Genomic DNA, 19,205 nt, shown 5'->3' with positions numbered 1-19,205 from the left:
GAGATAGTGAGGGTTGAGACAGTATGTATCATGCTGTCATCATGCTGTATGTATGATACCCCACCCACTTCTCCCTCTCTCCCTCCCTTTGGTGAGGGGCTGCCTACTCCAACATTAAACATTTCACATTTCTGTTTCGGTTCCTGTGTGTTGCGTGAGCAGTGAGGACACGGAGAGAGAGAGAGAGAGAGAGAGAGAGAGAGAGAGAGAGAGAGAGAGAGAGAGAGAGAGAGAGAGAGAGAGAGAGAGAGAGAGAGAGAGAGAGAGAGAGAGAGAGAGAGAGAGAGAGAGAGAGAGAGAGAGAGAGAGAGAGAGAGAGAGAGAGAGAGAGAGAGAGAGAGAGAGAGAGAGAGAGAGAGAGAGAGAGAGAGAGAGAGAGAGAGAGAGAGAGAGAGAGAGAGAGAGAGAGAGAGAGAGAGAGAGAGAGAGAGAGAGAGAGAGAGAGAGAGAGAGAGAGAGAGAGAGAGAGAGAGAGAGAGAGAGAGAGAGAGAGAGAGAGAGTATCATCGTGCATCATCGTGCATGTGCATTAACTTAGCTTAACAGGCAGCAGCAGGAGCAGCAACAGCTGAGAGATATATAGAGAGAAAGACAGAGACAGAGAGAGAGCGCGAGAGGATGGAAGGAGGAGGAAAATAAGACCAGGCACAAGGAAACAAAAGCTGCAGAGAGAGAGAGAGAGAGAGAGACTGTTCCCATCTTGCCCTCCACTAAAAGAACAACGGAGGAGGAGGAGGAGGAAGAAGACAAAAGGAGGAAGAGGGTGGCGTACAGTACTGAACATACTGGAACTGAATTCATAGGCTCTTTTTCTTTACCCTCCTCCATGTTTTAGGGGGGATTCTACACTAGTGCATTTGACTGCTGCTTTCTTCTTCATCTTTGAAAAGAAAGAAAGAAAGAAATAGAGAAAGAAAGGGAGAAAGAAAGGAATAAAGCGAGAAAGAGAGAAAGAAAGAAAGAAAGAGAGAAAGAAAGAAAGAGAGGAGGATGTCGGGAAAGAAGGAGTTTGATATGAAACAGATCCTCAGGCTGCGTTGGCGCTGGTTTAGTCATTCATCCCAGAGTTCTGCCGGTGGAGGAGGAGGAGGAGGAGGAGGAGGAGGAGGAGGAGGATACCTCCAGGAGAGCTTTGATCACAGAGGGACCCCAGTCCAGGGCAGGCTGAAGAATCACTCCCGGGACAGAGGTGGCAGTGGAGGGGGACTCCGGAAGCAGAACAGCAACAGTCCGGTCCATAGTATCCTGGCCCCCACGCCAGTCTATGTCAGAGCCAGTAATCAATCATGGCAACAGCAGAATATTATTCAGCACCTGCAGCAGCAGGGTGGCCACGAGCTGCCTAAGAACAGCAGCTCACCTAACAACACCAGGAAGGAGGACTGCTCCAAGAGCAGCCAGGAGAATGTGAAGAGTGTTGAAGAGTCCTTAGAGGCGGATGCAAGAGAAAGGTATGGCAAAGCAAGAAACAGGTATGTCAAAGCTAGAGACAGGTATGTCAAAGCTAGACACAGGTATGTCAAAGCTAGACACAGGTATGTCAAAGCTAGACACAGGTATGTCAAAGCTAGACGCAGGTATGTCAAAGCTAGAGACAGGTATGTCAAAGCTAGACACAGGTATGTCAAAGCAAGACACAGGTATGTCAAAGCAAGAGACAGGTATGGCAAAGCTAGACACAGGTATGTCAAAGCTAGACACAGGTATGTAAAAGCAAGACACAGGTATGTCAAAGCTAGAGACAGGTATGGCAAAGCTAGACACAGGCATGTCAAAGCAAGAGACAGGTATGGCAAAGCTAGACACAGGTATGGCAAAGCAAGAGAAAGGTATGGCAAAGCTAGACACAGGTATGGCAAAGCTAGACACAGGTATGGCAAAGCTAGACACAGGTATGTCAAAGCAAGAGACAGGTATGGCAAAGCTAGACACAGGTATGGCAAAGCAAGAGACAGGTATGGCAAAGCTAGACACAGGTATGTCAAAGCAAGAGACAGGTATGGCAAAGCTAGACACAGGTATGGCAAAGCAAGACACAGGTATGTCAAAGCAAGAGACAGGTATGGCAAAGCTAGACACAGGTATGTCAAAGCAAGAGACAGGTATGGCAAAGCTAGACACAGGTATGGCAAAGCAAGAGACAGGTATGTCAAAGCAAGAGACAGGTATGGCAAAGCAAGAGACAGGTATGGCAAAGCTAGACACAGGTATGGCAAAGCAAGAGACAGGTATGGATGGAACTGAGATAAAAGATAAGTGCTTTAGCGCCTTGTTTCTGTTCACAGTACGTTACGGGAGAAGTTCACCACATAAGTCTGAATTTACAAATATCAACATGTTAACCAGTTAGTACTCCAAATAGGTGAAGGCCTAAATTGAGATGTGTTATTTTATGTGTCCATGTATATGTATAGGTATAAATTTTGCGAAACCTGGGAGGTAGTTCACTGGCACAGCTGTCTTTATAACTCACCTGGGGGTATTTCACTGGCACAGCTGTCTTTATAACTCACCTGGAGGGTAGTTCACTGGTACAGCTGTCTTTATAACTCACCTGGGGAGTAGTTCACTGGTACAGCTGTCTTTATAACTCACCTGGGAGGTGGTTCACTGGTACAGCTGTCTTTATAACTCACCTGGGAGGTAGTTCACTGGTACAGCTGTCTTTATAACTCACCTGGGGGGGTAGTTCACTGGTACAGCTGTCTTTATAACTCACCTGGGAGGTAGTTCACTGGTACAGCTGTCTTTATAACTCACCTGGGAGGTAGTTCACTGGTACAGCTGTCTTTATAACTCACCTGGAGGGTAGTTCACTGGTACAGCTGTCTTTATAACTCACCTGGGGAGTAGTTCACTGGTACAGCTGTCTTTATAACTCACCTGGGAGGTAGTTCACTGGTACAGCTGTCTTTATAACTCCCCTGGGGAGTAGTTCACTGGTACAGCTGTCTTTATAACTCACCTGGAGGGTAGTTCACTGGTACAGCTGTCTTTATAACTCACCTGGGGGTATTTCACTGGTACAGCTGTCTTTATAACTCACCTGGAGGGTAGTTCACTGGTACAGCTGTCTTTATAACTCACCTGGGGGTATTTCACTGGTACAGCTGTCTTTATAACTCACCTGGGAGGTAGTTCACTGGTACAGCTGTCTTTATAACTCACCTGGGGGTATTTCACTGGTACAGCTGTCTTTATAACTCACCTGGAGGGTAGTTCACTGGTACAGCTGTCTTTATAATTCACCTGGAGGGTGGTTCACTGGTACAGCTGTCTTTATAATTCACCTGGAGGGTAGTTCACTGGTACAGCTGTCTTTATAACTCACCTGGGAGGTGGTTCACTGGTACAGCTGTCTTTATAACTCACCTGGGAGTATTTAACTGGTACAGCTGTCTTTATAACTCACCTGGAGGGTAGTTCACTGGTACAGCTGTCTTTATAACTCACCTGGAGGGTAGTTCACTGGTACAGCTGTCTTTGTAACTCACCTGGGAGGTAGTTCACTGGTACAGCTGTCTTTATAACTCACCTGGGGAGTAGTTCACTGGTACAGCTGTCTTTATAACTCACCTGGGAGGTAGTTCACTGGTACAGCTGTCTTTATAACTCCCCTGGGGAGTAGTTCACTGGTACAGCTGTCTTTACAACTCACCTGGAGGGTAGTTCACTGGTACAGCTGTCTTTATAACTCACCTGGGGGTATTTCACTGGTACAGCTGTCTTTATAACTCACCTGGGGTTATTTCACTGGTACAGCTGTCTTTATAACTCACCTGTGAGGTAGTTCACTGGTACAGCTGTCTTTATAACTCACCTGGGAGGTGTTTCACTGGTACAGCTGTCTTTATAACTCACCTGGGGGTATTTAACTGGTACAGCTGTCTTTATAACTCACCTGGAGGGTAGTTCACTGGTACAGCTGTCTTTATAACTCACCTGGAGGGTAGTTCACTGGTACAGCTGTCTTTGTAACTCACCTGGGAGGTAGTTCACTGGTACAGCTGTCTTTATAACTCACCTGGGGAGTAGTTCACTGGTACAGCTGTCTTTATAACTCACCTGGGAGGTAGTTCACTGGTACAGCTGTCTTTATAACTCCCCTGGGGAGTAGTTCACTGGTACAGCTGTCTTTATAACTCACCCAGAGGGTAGTTCACTGGTACAGCTGTCTTTATAACTCACCTGGGGGTATTTCACTGGTACAGCTGTCTTTATAACTCCCCTGGGGAGTAGTTCACTGGTACAGCTGTCTTTATAACTCACCTGGGGGTATTTCACTGGTACAGCTGTCTTTATAACTCACCTGTGAGGTAGTTCACTGGTACAGCTGTCTTTATAACTCACCTGGGAGGTAGTTCACTGGTACAGCTGTCTTTATAACTCACCTGGGGGTATTTCACTGGTACAGCTGTCTTCATAACTCACCTGGGAGGTGGTTCACTGGTACAGCTGTCTTTATAACTCACCTGGAGGGTAGTTCACTGGTACAGCTGTCTTTACAACTCACCTGGGAGGTAGTTCAATCGTACAGTTGCATTTATATCCCACTCACACAATCTAGTCTACAGGATGAAGAAACGCAAACCAATAAAAAATATTTAAATGATTAATTGGACGTCATGCATGGTATCACAGACGAGACGACTTCATGTTTTTGTGCAGATAAAGCTTCCTAAGCCTTTGCTTTATTGCTGTGAGAATAAAGAAGTATATATTGAGCTGGTACCCGACAGCAGCAGCAACAGAGATTGTATTATTAATGTATTCATCCTGGGAGTTAAAGTGGCTACAGGAAGAACACACATTACATCAGAGAGAGAGAGAGAGAGAGAGAGAGAACGCAGTCACCTGCAGACAGACAGGCCCTATAAAACAGAGAGAGAGAGAGAGAGAGAGAGAGAGAGAGAGAGAGAGAGAGAGAGAGAGAGAGAGAGAGAGAGAGAGAGAGAGAGAGAGAGAGAGAGAGCAATCAACGGCAGACAGACAGGCCCTATAAAACAGAAAGAAAGAGAGACAGAGAGAGAGAGACAGAGAAAGAGAGAGAGAGAGAGAGAATGAGAATGCAGTCACCGGCAGACAGACAGGCCCTATAAAACAGAAAGAGAGACACAGAGCGAGAGAGAGAGAAAGAGAGCGAGAGAGAACACAGGCACAGGAAAACAGACAGGCCCTATTAAACAGACCAACCAAGGAGGGCCTACAGCAGCACCTAGATCTTCTGCACAGATTCTGTCAGACCTGGGCCCTGACAGTAAATCTCAGTAAGACAAAACTAATGGTGTTCCAAAAAAGATCCAGGACCACAAATACAAATTCCATCTAGTCACCGTTGCCCTAGAGCACACAAAAAAACTATACCTACTTCGGCCTAAACATCAGCGCAACAGGTAACCTCCACAAAGCTGTGAACGATCTGAGAGATAAGGCAAGAAGGGCATTCTATGCCTTCAAAAGGAACATATCATTTGACATACCAATTAGGATCTCTCTACAAAAACTTGAACCAGTTATAGAACCCATTGCCCTTTATGGTTGTGAGGCCTGGAGTCCGCTCACAATTCATGATGGGACAAACACCAAATTGAGACTCCGGTTGCAGAATTCTGCTTAAATATCCCCAGTGTACAACGTAAAACACCAAATATCAAAAAGTAACACATTAAAATAATATAACATGTTCTTATGAAAGAGAAGACTTTCAATTGTTCTCCAGAAACACATCTCAGATTCTGATATTAAACTCCCGCCGACATACTGTCACGCCCTGACCTTAGAGAGCCTGTTTATTTCTCTATTTGGTTGGTCAGGGTGGGTGGGCATTCTAGTTGGTCAATTACTTTGTTGGCAGGGTATGGTTCCCAATCAGAGGCAGCTGTCTATCGTTATCTCTGATTGGGGATCATACTTAGGCAGCCTTTTTTCCCACCTTAGTTTGTGGGATCTTGATTTTGTATTGTTGCTGTGTAGCCTGCAGAACGTTACGTTCATTCATATTATGTTGTCTTTTGGTGTTCATCAAATAAAGTAAGATGTACGCTTACCACGCTGCACCTTGGTCTGATTCTTCCCATAAACGAATGCGACACATACGATCTTTACCTGTTTTGCTGTTCATTTGCTAGTTCATCTCTGGCATATTATCTTATCGGAAAGCAACCTCTAAAAGGATTACGTTCAAATACATCCTTGGGAGTTTGGGCTGTGTGATCTTCTGTTGTTGTGTACATCTTATAGACAGTATATTTTCCAGGGGATTTCTGGGGTGATATCTTGTTCTGCTTGTGTTGTTGCAGGAAAGTAAACAAGTGTTGATGTTGAAAGGTGAGCACTAAAAGCCAATCAGAGATGAAGAGGATCTGTCTCCGTTTATCCCCAATGGCAAACTCAGGTGATAAGCCCTTCACAGACACTGATACCAAAACAAGGCTTTCTATACCTGTAGATCAGTGGTATTCAAACTTATTCAGCGGGGACCCCATTTCTTTACCGAGGACTTCTGGGAACCGCATTTCTTTACAGAGAACGTCTGGGGACCCCATTTCTTTACCAAGAACATCTGGGGACCCCACTTCTTTACCAAGAACATCTGGGGACCCCACTTCTTTACCAAGAACATCTGGGGACCCCACTTCTTTACCGAGAACGTCTGGGGACCCCATTTCTTTACAGAGAACGTCTGGGGACCCCATTTCTTTACCAAGAACATCTGGGGACCCCACTTCTTTACCAAGAACATCTGGGGACCCCACTTCTTTACCAAGAACATCTGGGGACCCCACTTCTTTACCAAGAACGTCTGGGGACCCCACTTCTTTACCAAGAACATCTGGGGACCCCACTTCTTTACCAAGAACGTCTGGGGACCCCACTTCTTTACCAAGAACGTCTGGGGACCCCACTTCTTTACCGAGAACATCTGGGGACCCCATGTCTTTACCAAGAACGTCTGGGGCCCCTCTTCTTTACCAAGAACGTCTGGGGACCCCACTTCTTTACCGAGAACATCTGGGGACCCCATGTCTTTACCAAGAACATCTGGGGACCCCACTTCTTTACCGAGAACGTCTGGGGACCCCATGTCTTTACCAAGAACGTCTGGGGACCCCACTTCTTTACCGAGAACGTCTGGGGACCCCATGTCTTTACCGAGAACGTCTGGAAACCCCATTTCTTTACCGAGAACGTCTGGGGACCCCATTTCTTTACCGAGAACGTCTGGGGACCCCATTTCTTTACCGAAAACGTCAGGGGACCCCACCCCTTTCGCAAATCTAATGACACAACCTTAAAATCTATGCATTACATTTTTTTACATCAACAAATAATGTATTTCATGTTCATCTCACTTATCAAATGTACCAAATTGTTTCATGTATCGTCTCATAAAATAATCTGTACACTACCGCCCTACCCCCCCCCCCCCCCCCCAACATGCAACAATTTCAAACATTTTACTGAGTTACAGTTCAAATAAAGGAAATCTGTCAATTGATATAAATGCATTAGGATCTAATCTACTGATTTCACTTGACTGGGAATACAGATATGCTTCTGTTGGTCACATATACCTTTAAAAAACTGTCAGTATCTGGTGTGACCACCATTTGCCTCATGCAGCATGACACATCTCCTTTGCATAGAGTTGATCAGGCTGTTGATTGTGGCCTGTGGAATGTTGTCCCACTCCTCTTCAATGGCTGTGCCGAGTTGCTGGATATTGACGGGAACTGGCGCACAGTGACATACACGTCGATCCAGAGCATTCCAAACATGCTCAATGTCTGGTGGGTATGCAGGCCATGGAAGAACTTTGACATTTTCAGCTTCCAGGAAGTGTGTACAACTCCTTGCATTATCATACTGAAACATGAGGTGATGGCGGCGGATGAATGGCATGACAATGGTTCTCAGGATCTCTTCATGGTTTCTCTGTGCATTCTAATTGCCATCAATGAAATGCAATTGTGTTTTTGTCCGTAGCTTATGCCTGCCCATACCATAACCCCACCGCCACCATGGGGCACTCTGTTCACAAGGTTGACATCAGCAAACCACTTGCCCACATGATGCCATACACGTGGTCTGCGGTTGTGAGGTTGGTTGGATGTACTGCCAAATTCTCTAAAACAACGTTTGAGGTGGCTTATGGTAGAGAAATTAACATTCAATTCTTTGGCAACATTCTCAGACATTCCTGCAGTCAGCGTGCCAATTGCACAGTCCCTCAAAACTTTAGACATCCTTAGCATTGTGTTGTGTGACAAAACTGCATATTTTAGTGGCTTTTTATTGTCCCAAGCACAAGGTGCACCTGTGTAATTATCATGCCGTTTAATCAGCTTCTTGATATGCCACACCTGTCAGGTGGATGGATTTACTTGGCGAAGGAGAAATGTATAATGTATAATGTAATTATAATGTTACCAAAATTAATAGAATGTTACCAATTTTAACAGTGTTACCAATATTAATAGAATGTTACCAATATCAATAAAATGTAACCAATATTAATAGAATGTTACCAATATTAATAGAATGTTACCGATATTAATAGAATGTTACCAATATCAATGGAATGTAACCAACATTGATAGAATGTTAATAATATTAATGGTGTTACCAATATTTATAGAATGTTACCAATATTTATAGACTGTTACCAATATTAGTAGAATGTAACCAATATTGATAGAATGTTAATAATATTAATGGTGTTACCAATATTTATAGAATGTTACCAATATTTATAGACTGTTACCAATATTAATAGAATGTTACCAATAGTAATAGAATGTAACCAATATTGATAGAATGTTAATAATATTAATGGTGTTACCAATATTAATAGAATGTAACCAATATTGATAGAATGTTAATAATATTAATGGTGTTACCAATATTTATAGAATGTTACCAATATTAATAGAATGTTACCAATAGTAATAGAGTGTTACCAACATTACTAGAGTGTAACCAATATTAGTAGAATGTTACCAATATCAACAGAATGTAACCAATATTAATAGAATGTTAAAAATATGAATAGTGTTACCAATATTTATAGAATGTAACCAATATTAATAGAATGTTACCAATATTAATAGAATGTTACCAATTTTGATAGCGTTACCACCCTTACTAGAGTGTTACCATCATTACTAGAGTGCTACCAACATTACTAGAATGTTAACAATATTAATAGAATGTTACCAATATTAATAAAGTGTTACCAATATTGATAGCGTTACCAATTTTGATATTGTTACCACCCTTACTAGAGTGTTACCATCATTACTAGAGTGCTACCAACATTACTAGAATGTTAACAATATTAATAGAATGTTACCAATATTAATAAAGTGTTACCAACATTGATAGCGTTACCAATTTTGATATTGTTACCAATATTAATAAAGCGTAACTAATATTAATATAATGTTACCAATATTAGTAGAATGCTACCAATATTAATATAATGTTACCAATATTAGTAGAATGCTACCAATATTAATATAATGTTACCAATATTGATAGAATGTTACCAATTTTAACAGTGTTACCAATATTAATAGAATGTTACAAATATTAATAGAATGTAACCAAAATTAATAGAATGTTACCAATATTAATAGAGTGTTACCAATATTAATAGTGACACCAATATCAATAGTGTTACCTAAATTAATAGAATGTTACCAATATTAATAGTGCTACCAATATTAATATAATGTTACCAAAATGAACATAGTGTTACCAATATTAATAGAGTGTTAACAATATCAATAGAGTGTTTCCAACATTACTAGACTATTACCAATATTAATAGAGTGTTTCCAACATTACTAGACTGTTACCAATATTAGTAGAATGTTACCAATATGAACTTGTTTGGGATAGGGGGCAGCATTTTCACTTTTGGGTGAATTGCATGCCCAGAGTGAACTGCCTCCTACTCAGTCCCAGATGCTAATATATGCATATTATTATTAGTATTTGATAGAAAACACTCTGAAGTTTCTAGAACTGTTTGAATGATGTCTGTGAGTATAACAGAACTCATATGGCAGAAAAAAACCTGAGACAAAATCCAAACAGGAAGTGGGAAATCTGAGGTTTGATAGAATGTTACCAATATTAGTAGTGTGTTACCAATATGAATAGAATTTTACAAATATTAATAGAATGTTACCATTATTAATAGTGACACCAATATCAATCGAGTGTTACCTAAATTGATAGAATGTTACCAATATTAATAGTGCTACCAATATTAATTTAACATAATGTTACCAAAATAAATAGAATGATACCAATATTAATAGAATTTTACAAATATTAATAGAATGTTACCATTATTAATAGTGACACCAATATCAATCGAGTGTTACCTAAATTGATAGAATGTTACCAATAATAATAGTGCTATCAATATTAATTTAATATAATGTTACCAAAATAAATAGAATGATACCAATATTAATAGAATGTTATCAATATAAATAGAATGTTACCAATATAAATAGTGCTACCAATAGTAATAGAATGTTACCATTATTACGACATTTTTATTTTATTTGTCACAGTGAAACTCTTACTTACAAGCCCTTAAACAAAAACACAGTTTAAAGAAAATACCTAGAAAAGTAAGAGATAAGAATTACAAATAATTCAAGAGCAGCAGTAAATAACAATAGAGGGGCTATGAGATTGCGTTGGAGAAGAAGGCAGACATTTTATATGGCCCCCAGCCCATTATGTTTTTGTTTGTTTATTTGCGATGTTTGTAACTCGTTTTTTTAAACTTATTTTGTACATAATGTTGCCGCTACCGTCTCTTATGACCGAAAATAACTTCTAGACATCAGGACTGCGATTACTCACTATAGACTAGCAGAATCTTTTTTTCCTTTCACGACTCTGACGAGCCCGATGTGAAGGACATACTGCTTCCTCTGGAACAGGCCCTGATCCCCGTGATCTGAGTGAAGAGGAGGCGGAGAAAGAGGGGCCAAAGGGCAGGCTGCCTTCTGAGAATTCGTATGCGATCGAATAATCCCCCACTTCCTTCCATTCTGCTAGCAAACGTGTAATCCTTGGAGAATAAAATCGATGAGTTACCCGGAAGATTAAACTACCAATGGGACATTAAAAACTGTAACATCTTATGCTTCACGGAGTTGTGGCTGACCGACGACAATATCAACATACAGCTGGCTGGTTATACGATGTACCGGCAGGATAGAACAGCGGCATCTGGTAAAACAAGGGGCGGCGGGCTATGTATTTTTGTAAATAACAGCTGGTGCACGATATCTAAGGAAGTCTCGAGCTATTGCTCGCCTGAGGTAGAGTATCTCATGATAAGCTGTAGACCACACTACCTACCGAGAGAGTTTTCATCTGTATTCTTCGTAGCTGTTTACATACCACCACAGTCAGAGGCTGGCACTAAGACAGCATTGAATGAGCTGTATTCCGCAATAAGCAAACAAGAAAACACTCACCCAGAGGTGGCGCTCCTAGTAGCCGGGGGCTTTAATGCAGGGAAACATAAATCAGTACAGTGACCGTGCGTACATGCCCCAACCAGAAGCCATGGATTACAGGCAGCATCCGCAATGAGCTAAAGTCTAGAGCTGCCGCTTTCAAGGAGCGGGATTTATTTAAGGATTTATTTAACTATTTAAGAAATCTCGCTATGCCCTCCGACAACAGGCAAAGGACAGGACTAAGATAGAGGACTAAGATCGAATCATACTACACCAGCTCTGAAGCTCGTCACAGGTGGCAGGGCCTTGCAAACCATTACAGATTACAAAGCGAAGCACAGCCGAGAGCTGCCCAGTGACACGAGCCTACCAGACAAGTTAAACTACTTCTATGCTCGCTTCGAGTCAAATAACACTGAAACATGCATGAGAGCACCAGCTGTTCTGGAAAACTGTGTGTTCACTCTGTCTGCAGCCGATGTGAGTTAGACCTTTAAACAGGTCAACATTCACAGGGACGCAGGGCCAGACGGATTACCAGAATGTGTACTGCGAGCATGCGCTGACCAACTGGCAAGTGTCTTCACTGACATTTTCAACATCTCCCTGTCCGAGTCTGTAATACCAACATGTTTTAAGCAGACCACCATAGTGCCTGTGCCCAAGAACACTACGCTAACCTGCCTAAAGGACTACCGACCCATAGCACTCACGTCTGTAGCCATGAAGTGCTTTGAAAGGTTGGTCATGGCTCACATCAACACCATCATCCCAGAAACCCTAGACACACTCTAATTTACATACCGCCCAAACAGATCCACAGATTGTGCAATCTCTATTGCACTCCACAGTGCCCTTTCCCACCTGGACAAAAGGAACACCTATGTGAGAATGCTGTTCATTGACTACAGCTCAGCGTTCAACACCATAGCTCATCACTAAGCTAAGGACACTGGGATCTTAACACCTCCCTCTGCAACTGGATCCTGGACTTCCTGACAGGCCTGCCCCCAGGTGGTAAGGGTAGGTAACAACACATCCGCCACGCTGATCCTCAACACAGGGGCCTCTCAGGGGTGTGTGCGTAGTCCCCTCTTGTACTCCCTGTTCACTCATGACTGCATGGCCAGGCACGACTCCAACACCATCATTAAATTTGCCGATGACACAACAGTGGTCGGCCTGATCACCGACAACATTGAGACAGCATATAGTGAGGAGGTCAGACACCTGGCCGTGTGGTGCCAGGACAACAATCTCTCCCTCAACGTGATCAAGACAAACGAGATGATTGTGGACTACAGGAAAAGGAGGACCGTGCACGCACCCATTCTTATCGACGGGGCTGCAGTGGAGCAGGTTGAGAGCTTCAAGTTCCTTGGTGTCCACGTCACCAACAAACTAACATGGTCCAAGCAAACCAAGACAATCGTGAAGAGGGCACGACGAAACCTATTCCCCCTCAGGAGACTGAAAAGATTTGGTCATGGGTCCTCAGATCCTCAAAAGGTAAAAAAATATATAAACCCACCCCCAACCAATATACAGTGCCTTGCGAAAGTATTCGGCCCCCTTGAACTTTGCGACCTTTTGCCACATTTCAGGCTTCAAACATAAAGATATAAAACTGTATTTTTTTTGTGAAGAATCAACAACAAGTGGGACACAATCATGAAGTGGAACGACATTTATTGGATATTTCAAACTTTTTTAACAAATCAAAGACTGAAAAATTGGCCGTGCAAAATTATTCAGCCCCCTTAAGTTAATACTTTGTAGCGCCACCTTTTGCTGCGATTACAGCTGTAAGTCGCTTGGGGTATGTCTCTATCAGTTTTGCACATCGAGAGACTGACATTTTTTCCCTTTCCTCCTTGCAAAACAGCTCGAGCTCAGTGAGGTTGGATGGAGAGCATTTGTGAACAGCAGTTTTCAGTTCTTTCCACAGATTCTCGATTGGATTCAGGTCTGGACATTGACTTGGCCATTCTAACACCTGGATATGTTTATTTTTGAACCATTCCATTGTAGATTTTGCTTTATGTTTTGGATCATTGTCTTGTTGGAAGACAAATCTCCGTCCCAGTCTCAGGTCTTTTGCAGACTCCATCAGGTTTTCTTCCAGAATGGTCCTGTATTTGGCTCCATCCATCTTCCCATCAATTTTAACCATCTTCCCTGTCGCTGCTGAAGAAAAGCAGGCCCAAACCATGATGCTGCCACCACCATGTTTGACAGTGGGGATGGTGTGTTCAGTGTGATGAGCTGTGTTGCTTTTACGCCAAACATAACGTTTTGCATTGTTGCCAAAAAGTTCAATTTTAGTTTCATCTGACCAGAGCACCTTCTTCCACATGTTTGGTGTGTCTCCCAGGTGGCTTGTGGCAAACTTTAAACAACACTTTTTATGGATATCTTTAAGAAATGTCTTTCTTCTTGCCACTCTTCCATAAAGGCCAGATTTGTGCAATATACGACTGATTGTTGTCCTATGGACAGAGTCTCCCACCTCAGCTGTAGATCTCTGCAGTTCATCCAGAGTGATCATGGGCCTCTTGGCTGCATCTCTGATCAGTCTTCTCCTTGTATGAGCTGAAAGTTTAGAGGGACGGCCAGGTCTTGGTAGATTTGCAGTGGTCTGATACTCCTTCCATTTCAATATTATCGCTTGCACAGTGCTCCTTGGGATGTTTAAAGCTTGGGAAATATTTTTGTATCCAAATCCGGCTTTAAACTTCTTCACAACAGTATCTCGGACCTGCCTGGTGTGTTCCTTGTTCTTCATGATGCTCTCTGCGCATTTAACGGACCTCTGAGACTATCACAGTGCAGGTGCATTTATACGGAGACTTGATTACACACAGGTGGATTGTATTTATCATCATTAGTCATTTAGGTCAACATTGGATCATTCAGAGATCCTCACTGAACTTCTGGAGAGAGTTTGCTGCACTGAAAGTAAAGGGGCTGAATAATTTTGCACGCCCAATTTTTCAGTTTTTGATTTGTTAAAAAAGTTTGAAATATCCAATAAATGTCGTTCCACTTCATGATTGTGTCCCACTTGTTGTTGATTCTTCACAAAAAAATACAGTTTTATTTCTTTATGTTTGAAGCCTGAAATGTGGCAAAAGGTCGCAAAGTTCAAGGGGGCCGAATACTTTCGCAAGGCACTGTATATCACTGCACCATCGGAGAGCTCCTATATGCTCATCACTGACATCCAAACGACCTCTCATTGCTGCCAAACAAGCAACGTTTCAACCTGCTTTCTCTGAAATATACAACATAACCGCAAATAAATAGAAACCCTGACCTCTTCTTACAAAACACTAACAGAAGTTTGAGTCAGCAGCTTTAACCATGAGTAAATGATATCTCAATTCCTGATCAAACGTCTTGGAAGAGAAACACCAAATCTTTCTCCCTGTCAACGGCAGTAACTCAGTTGTTTTTCATGATGGCTTATAGGCTCTCAGTTGGTGGTTGACACCCAGTCTGATGTAGACCCAGATCCCATAATGCTTGTGGAATACGCGAGCAGTAGGAGGATGTATAGCCTAATAACAAAGGAATTTCTTACAAAAACTTCAAGATACAAAGAAATCAAACAACCACTTTTACAATTAAAATGTTGTTTTGTTTCTATTCTTCAAATGTGTTGCTATTGACCTAGCCAAACAGGTAACTGTAACTGTATGAGCATTCTTATTATTGCAAACATTGTGTGGATCTTGATGTTCCTTAAAACCGCCATCAGCAAACTAGGGGAAGTGGTTTGCTGACACATGCACATTTTCCACTTAAATGTACATTTCCACTTTCCTGAAGTCCCCCAGGCCTCGGCAATGTAATCATATAGGTCATATGTGTATGTGGAATGCCAAATCTCACTAAGGAATTGAATGTAGTTTTCCTTACCACTGCAAATACTATATTTCTACATTTAATATGTTTTCAGCAGCACATCAAGCATATTTTATACACATATGACATATCAGCAAATGCTTGGAACACTCACACACTGCTGTAAATGTGAACGATTGAGTCAGCAAATGAAACCACTAATTCTAAAGGGCGGCAGGTAACCTAGCGATTAAGAGTGTTAGGCCAGTAACTGAAAGCTCTCTAGTTTTTGACTAAAATCTGTTGATGTGCCCTTGTGCAAGACTCTTATTAACCCTAATTGCTCCTGTAAGTCTCTCTGGAGAAGTGACTGCTAAATTGCTGAAGTGTAAAAACAAAGGGGGAAAAAGTCAGATGGATGCCTTTCCATTTAAACCAACTCACAGTTTCCTCCCCCCCTGACATATTATTCAATATTGAAAAAAATGAATCAATATCTCACCGGCTATAGCCTTCATTATCTATCAAGGCTTGGTAGACATCAAGCTGACAAGAAAACACAGTTACAACACTACTTTACTGATATAATTTACAACACATGGCGTTGTCCCAAATAGCACCCTATTCCATATATAGTGCACTACTATTGACCAGGGAATAGGGTGCTATTTGGGACTCACACAGCGGGGTCGTAATAGAGGGGAGGGAGAGATATATTGGGGGCAATAACCATTCTCCATTAATTGCCGTAGCAATTTTCCTCCACGTGCTCTCAAACACAAAGAGACCTTTGGTTGTTCTCTCGACCAGATACCTCTGGTAGATACAGACACAAAGATGCCATACTGTTAAAGAAGCTGGCTAGCCTTTAGGCCACACGGATATACTCATATTAAAGGATATCTGTAACAACAAATGAAACAGCAGACATAAACCATTAGACATCTGACTGTTAGTATGGTGAGGGTGGTGGGGGACAGAATTATCTGCAGCTCAGGCTTGGTAGTCTCTTGTTTGACTGCTGGGATGAAGTGATATCACTGAATGAATGAATGAATGAATGAATGAATATGACTCTCTCTGCTCAACACATTTGAATGCTAGCTTGGCAGATTTACCATAAAGGAAGCAGAGACATAACATTATCTAATGGACCAGGTTCCTCTATGTGGACGACTTGGCATGCCATGTGGGTCTTTGTCTGAGTAGTTTCTTTACCAACCTAATGCAGAGAGAGAGAGAGAGATGGGGGGGGAAGTGGGCTAGCTGCCGTAATCCTGATCACACTTATAGTTATAATAGGATTTATAAACCATGACCTTTAAATATTGCTTTGGAATGAGTAATCCTAGGAGACGTGCAAATATCCAATCAGGTCCTCTGTTGGCTGTTGGTAGACCATGGTGCTTGAAACGCTGCGACCGTCGGGACGGCCCGTTTCAAAACGTATACATGCATGACTGTAAATTGCTTTGGATAAAAGTGTCTGCTTAATGGATTATATTATAGATTATTATTACATAAGATATTCTAAAATGTAGCGTAGGCCAACTAGATATTCAATAGAAGAAAGGAGAAAGGGGGGGATAACTAGTCAGTTGTTCAACTGAATGTGTTCAACTGAAATGTGTCTTCCGCATTTAACCCAAACCCCCCTTCAATCCAGCAACCTTCTGGTTACTGGCCCTAACCGCTAGGCTACCTGCCACCCTAAAGACAGAGTTTTAATATAGTTGATGTTTGAAAGTACCCTTTTTTAAGACTCATTTTGAATTTACTTTGTCAGATAATGGTGTGATATAGGTCCCGAAAACAGTTTAATGGTGCTGCTGTTACAGATTGGCATACTGGTAGCTATTTTGTTGAATCTATCATATTAGAGAAATGTATTTATGTTGTTGAATCTGTCATATTAGAGCAATATATTTACATTGTTGTATCTGTCAGATTAAGGCACAATTAATTTCTGTGTTGTAAACTATTATATTAAGGAAGTATTGCTGTGTTGTAATCTATCAGATTAAGGCAGTATTGCTGTGTTGTAATCGATCAGATTAAGGCAGTATTGCTGTGTTGTAATCGATCAGATTAAGGCAGTATTGCTGTGTTGTAATCGATCAGATTAAGGCTGTGTTGTAATCGATCAGATTAAGGCAGTATTGCTGTGTTGTAATCTAGCAGATTAAGGCAGTATTTCTGTGTTGTAATCTATCAGATTAAGACAGTATTGCTGTGTTGTAATCGATCAGATCCGTAGTTATTTCTGCTTAATAAATCAAGCTCCACAGTGTTCAGTTACTGGGTGGAGGGTGTGGGAGGAGGAAGTTGCTGTATCTGTGACCCTACAGCTAGTAGACAGAGAACTGTAGAAAAACAATGCAATGGCTGAGCCCAGATTGGCACTCTATTCCCAAGATTGTGCACTGTGCATATAATAGATGCCATTAGGGATGAACATATTCTGGAAGGAAACTGAGATTTTGCTTGCAGTGTTAGGTGCTTGACGTTCTTATGACATTCAACTGCGATGAATGTTTGAAAATCGGTTATTCGCTACCCGTGCAATTCACTACAATGCTGGACTTCAAACAACATCTTGACACCTCCTTCAAGGGTTACGAGGAGTAACGAGTATCGCTGCTTTAGTTCTGCTGTACATACCTCGTACTTACTGTTCCTCTGACATAGTAACTTACTGTTCCTCTGACATAGTAACTTACTGTTCCTCTGACATGTTAACTTACTGTTCCTCTGACATAGTAACTTACTGTTCCTCTGACATGTTAACTTACTGTTCCTCTGACATAGTAACTTACTGTTCCTCTGACATAGTAACTTACTGTTCCTCTGACATAGTAATTTACTGTTCCTCTGACATAGTAACTTACTGTACCTCTGACATATTAATTTACTGTACCTCTGACATATTAATATACTGTACCTCTGACATACTAACTTACTGTACCTCTGACATATTAATTTACTGTACCTCTGACATACTAATTACTGTTCCTCTGACATAGTAACTTACTGTTCCTCTGACATAGTAATTTACTGTTCCTCTGACATATTAATATACTGTACCTCTGACATACTAATTACTGTTCCTCTGACATAGTAACTTACTGTTCCTCTGACATAGTAATTTACTGTTCCTCTGACATATTAACTTACTGTACCTCTGACATGTTAACTTACTGTACCTCTGACATATTAATTTACTGTACCTCTGACATATTAATTTACTGTACCTCTGACATATTAACTTACTGTACCTCTGACACATTAACTTACTGTACCTCTGACATATTAATTTACTGTACCTCTGACATATTAACTTCCTGTACCTCTGACATGTTAACTTACTGTACCTCTGACATATTAACTTACTGTACCTCTGACATAGTAACTTACTGTACCTCTGACATAGTAACTTACTGTACCTCTGACATATTAACTTACTGTACCTCTGACATATTAACTTCCTGTACCTCTGACATGTTAACTTACTGTACCTCTGACATGTTAACTTACTGTACCTCTGACATATTAATTTACTGTACCTCTGACATATTAACTTCCTGTACCTCTGACATGTTAACTTACTGTACCTCTGACATATTAACTTACTGTACCTCTGACATAGTAACTTACTGTACCTCTGACATAGTAACTTACTGTACCTCTGACATAGTAACTTACTGTACCTCTGACATATTAACTTACTGTACCTCTGACATGTTAACTTACTGTACCTCTGACATATTAACTTACTGTACCTCTGACATGTTAACTTACTGTACCTCTGACATATTAACTTACTGTACCTCAAAAAACTTAACAGCGTTCCCTTGAGCCCGTACA

At 41.5% G+C, this 19,205-nt stretch overlaps 1 protein-coding gene across 2 annotated transcripts in view; it reads left to right on the top strand.

The window, feature by feature from the left end:
• The first annotated feature begins 576 nt into the window (after window positions 1-576).
• Window positions 577-19,205, top strand: part of LOC110489226 (kelch-like protein 4) — a 46,320-nt gene continuing 27,691 nt past the window's right edge. The window contains exon 1 of one of the 2 annotated variants that reach the window (XM_036943477.1): window positions 577-1,451. In XM_036943477.1, the coding sequence (XP_036799372.1) occupies window positions 991-1,451 (461 nt within the window). In that variant the 5' untranslated portion in view covers window positions 577-990. The remainder of the gene's footprint in view (window positions 1,452-19,205) is intronic. The other variant, XM_036943478.1, reaches the window with a different exon arrangement.

Source organism: Oncorhynchus mykiss, chromosome 14, assembly GCF_013265735.2.
Source record: "Oncorhynchus mykiss isolate Arlee chromosome 14, USDA_OmykA_1.1, whole genome shotgun sequence".
NCBI lineage: Eukaryota > Metazoa > Chordata > Actinopteri > Salmoniformes > Salmonidae > Oncorhynchus > Oncorhynchus mykiss.
The sequence above is the reverse complement of the archived record's forward strand: the minus strand, read 5'-3'. Positions and strand labels throughout refer to the sequence as shown.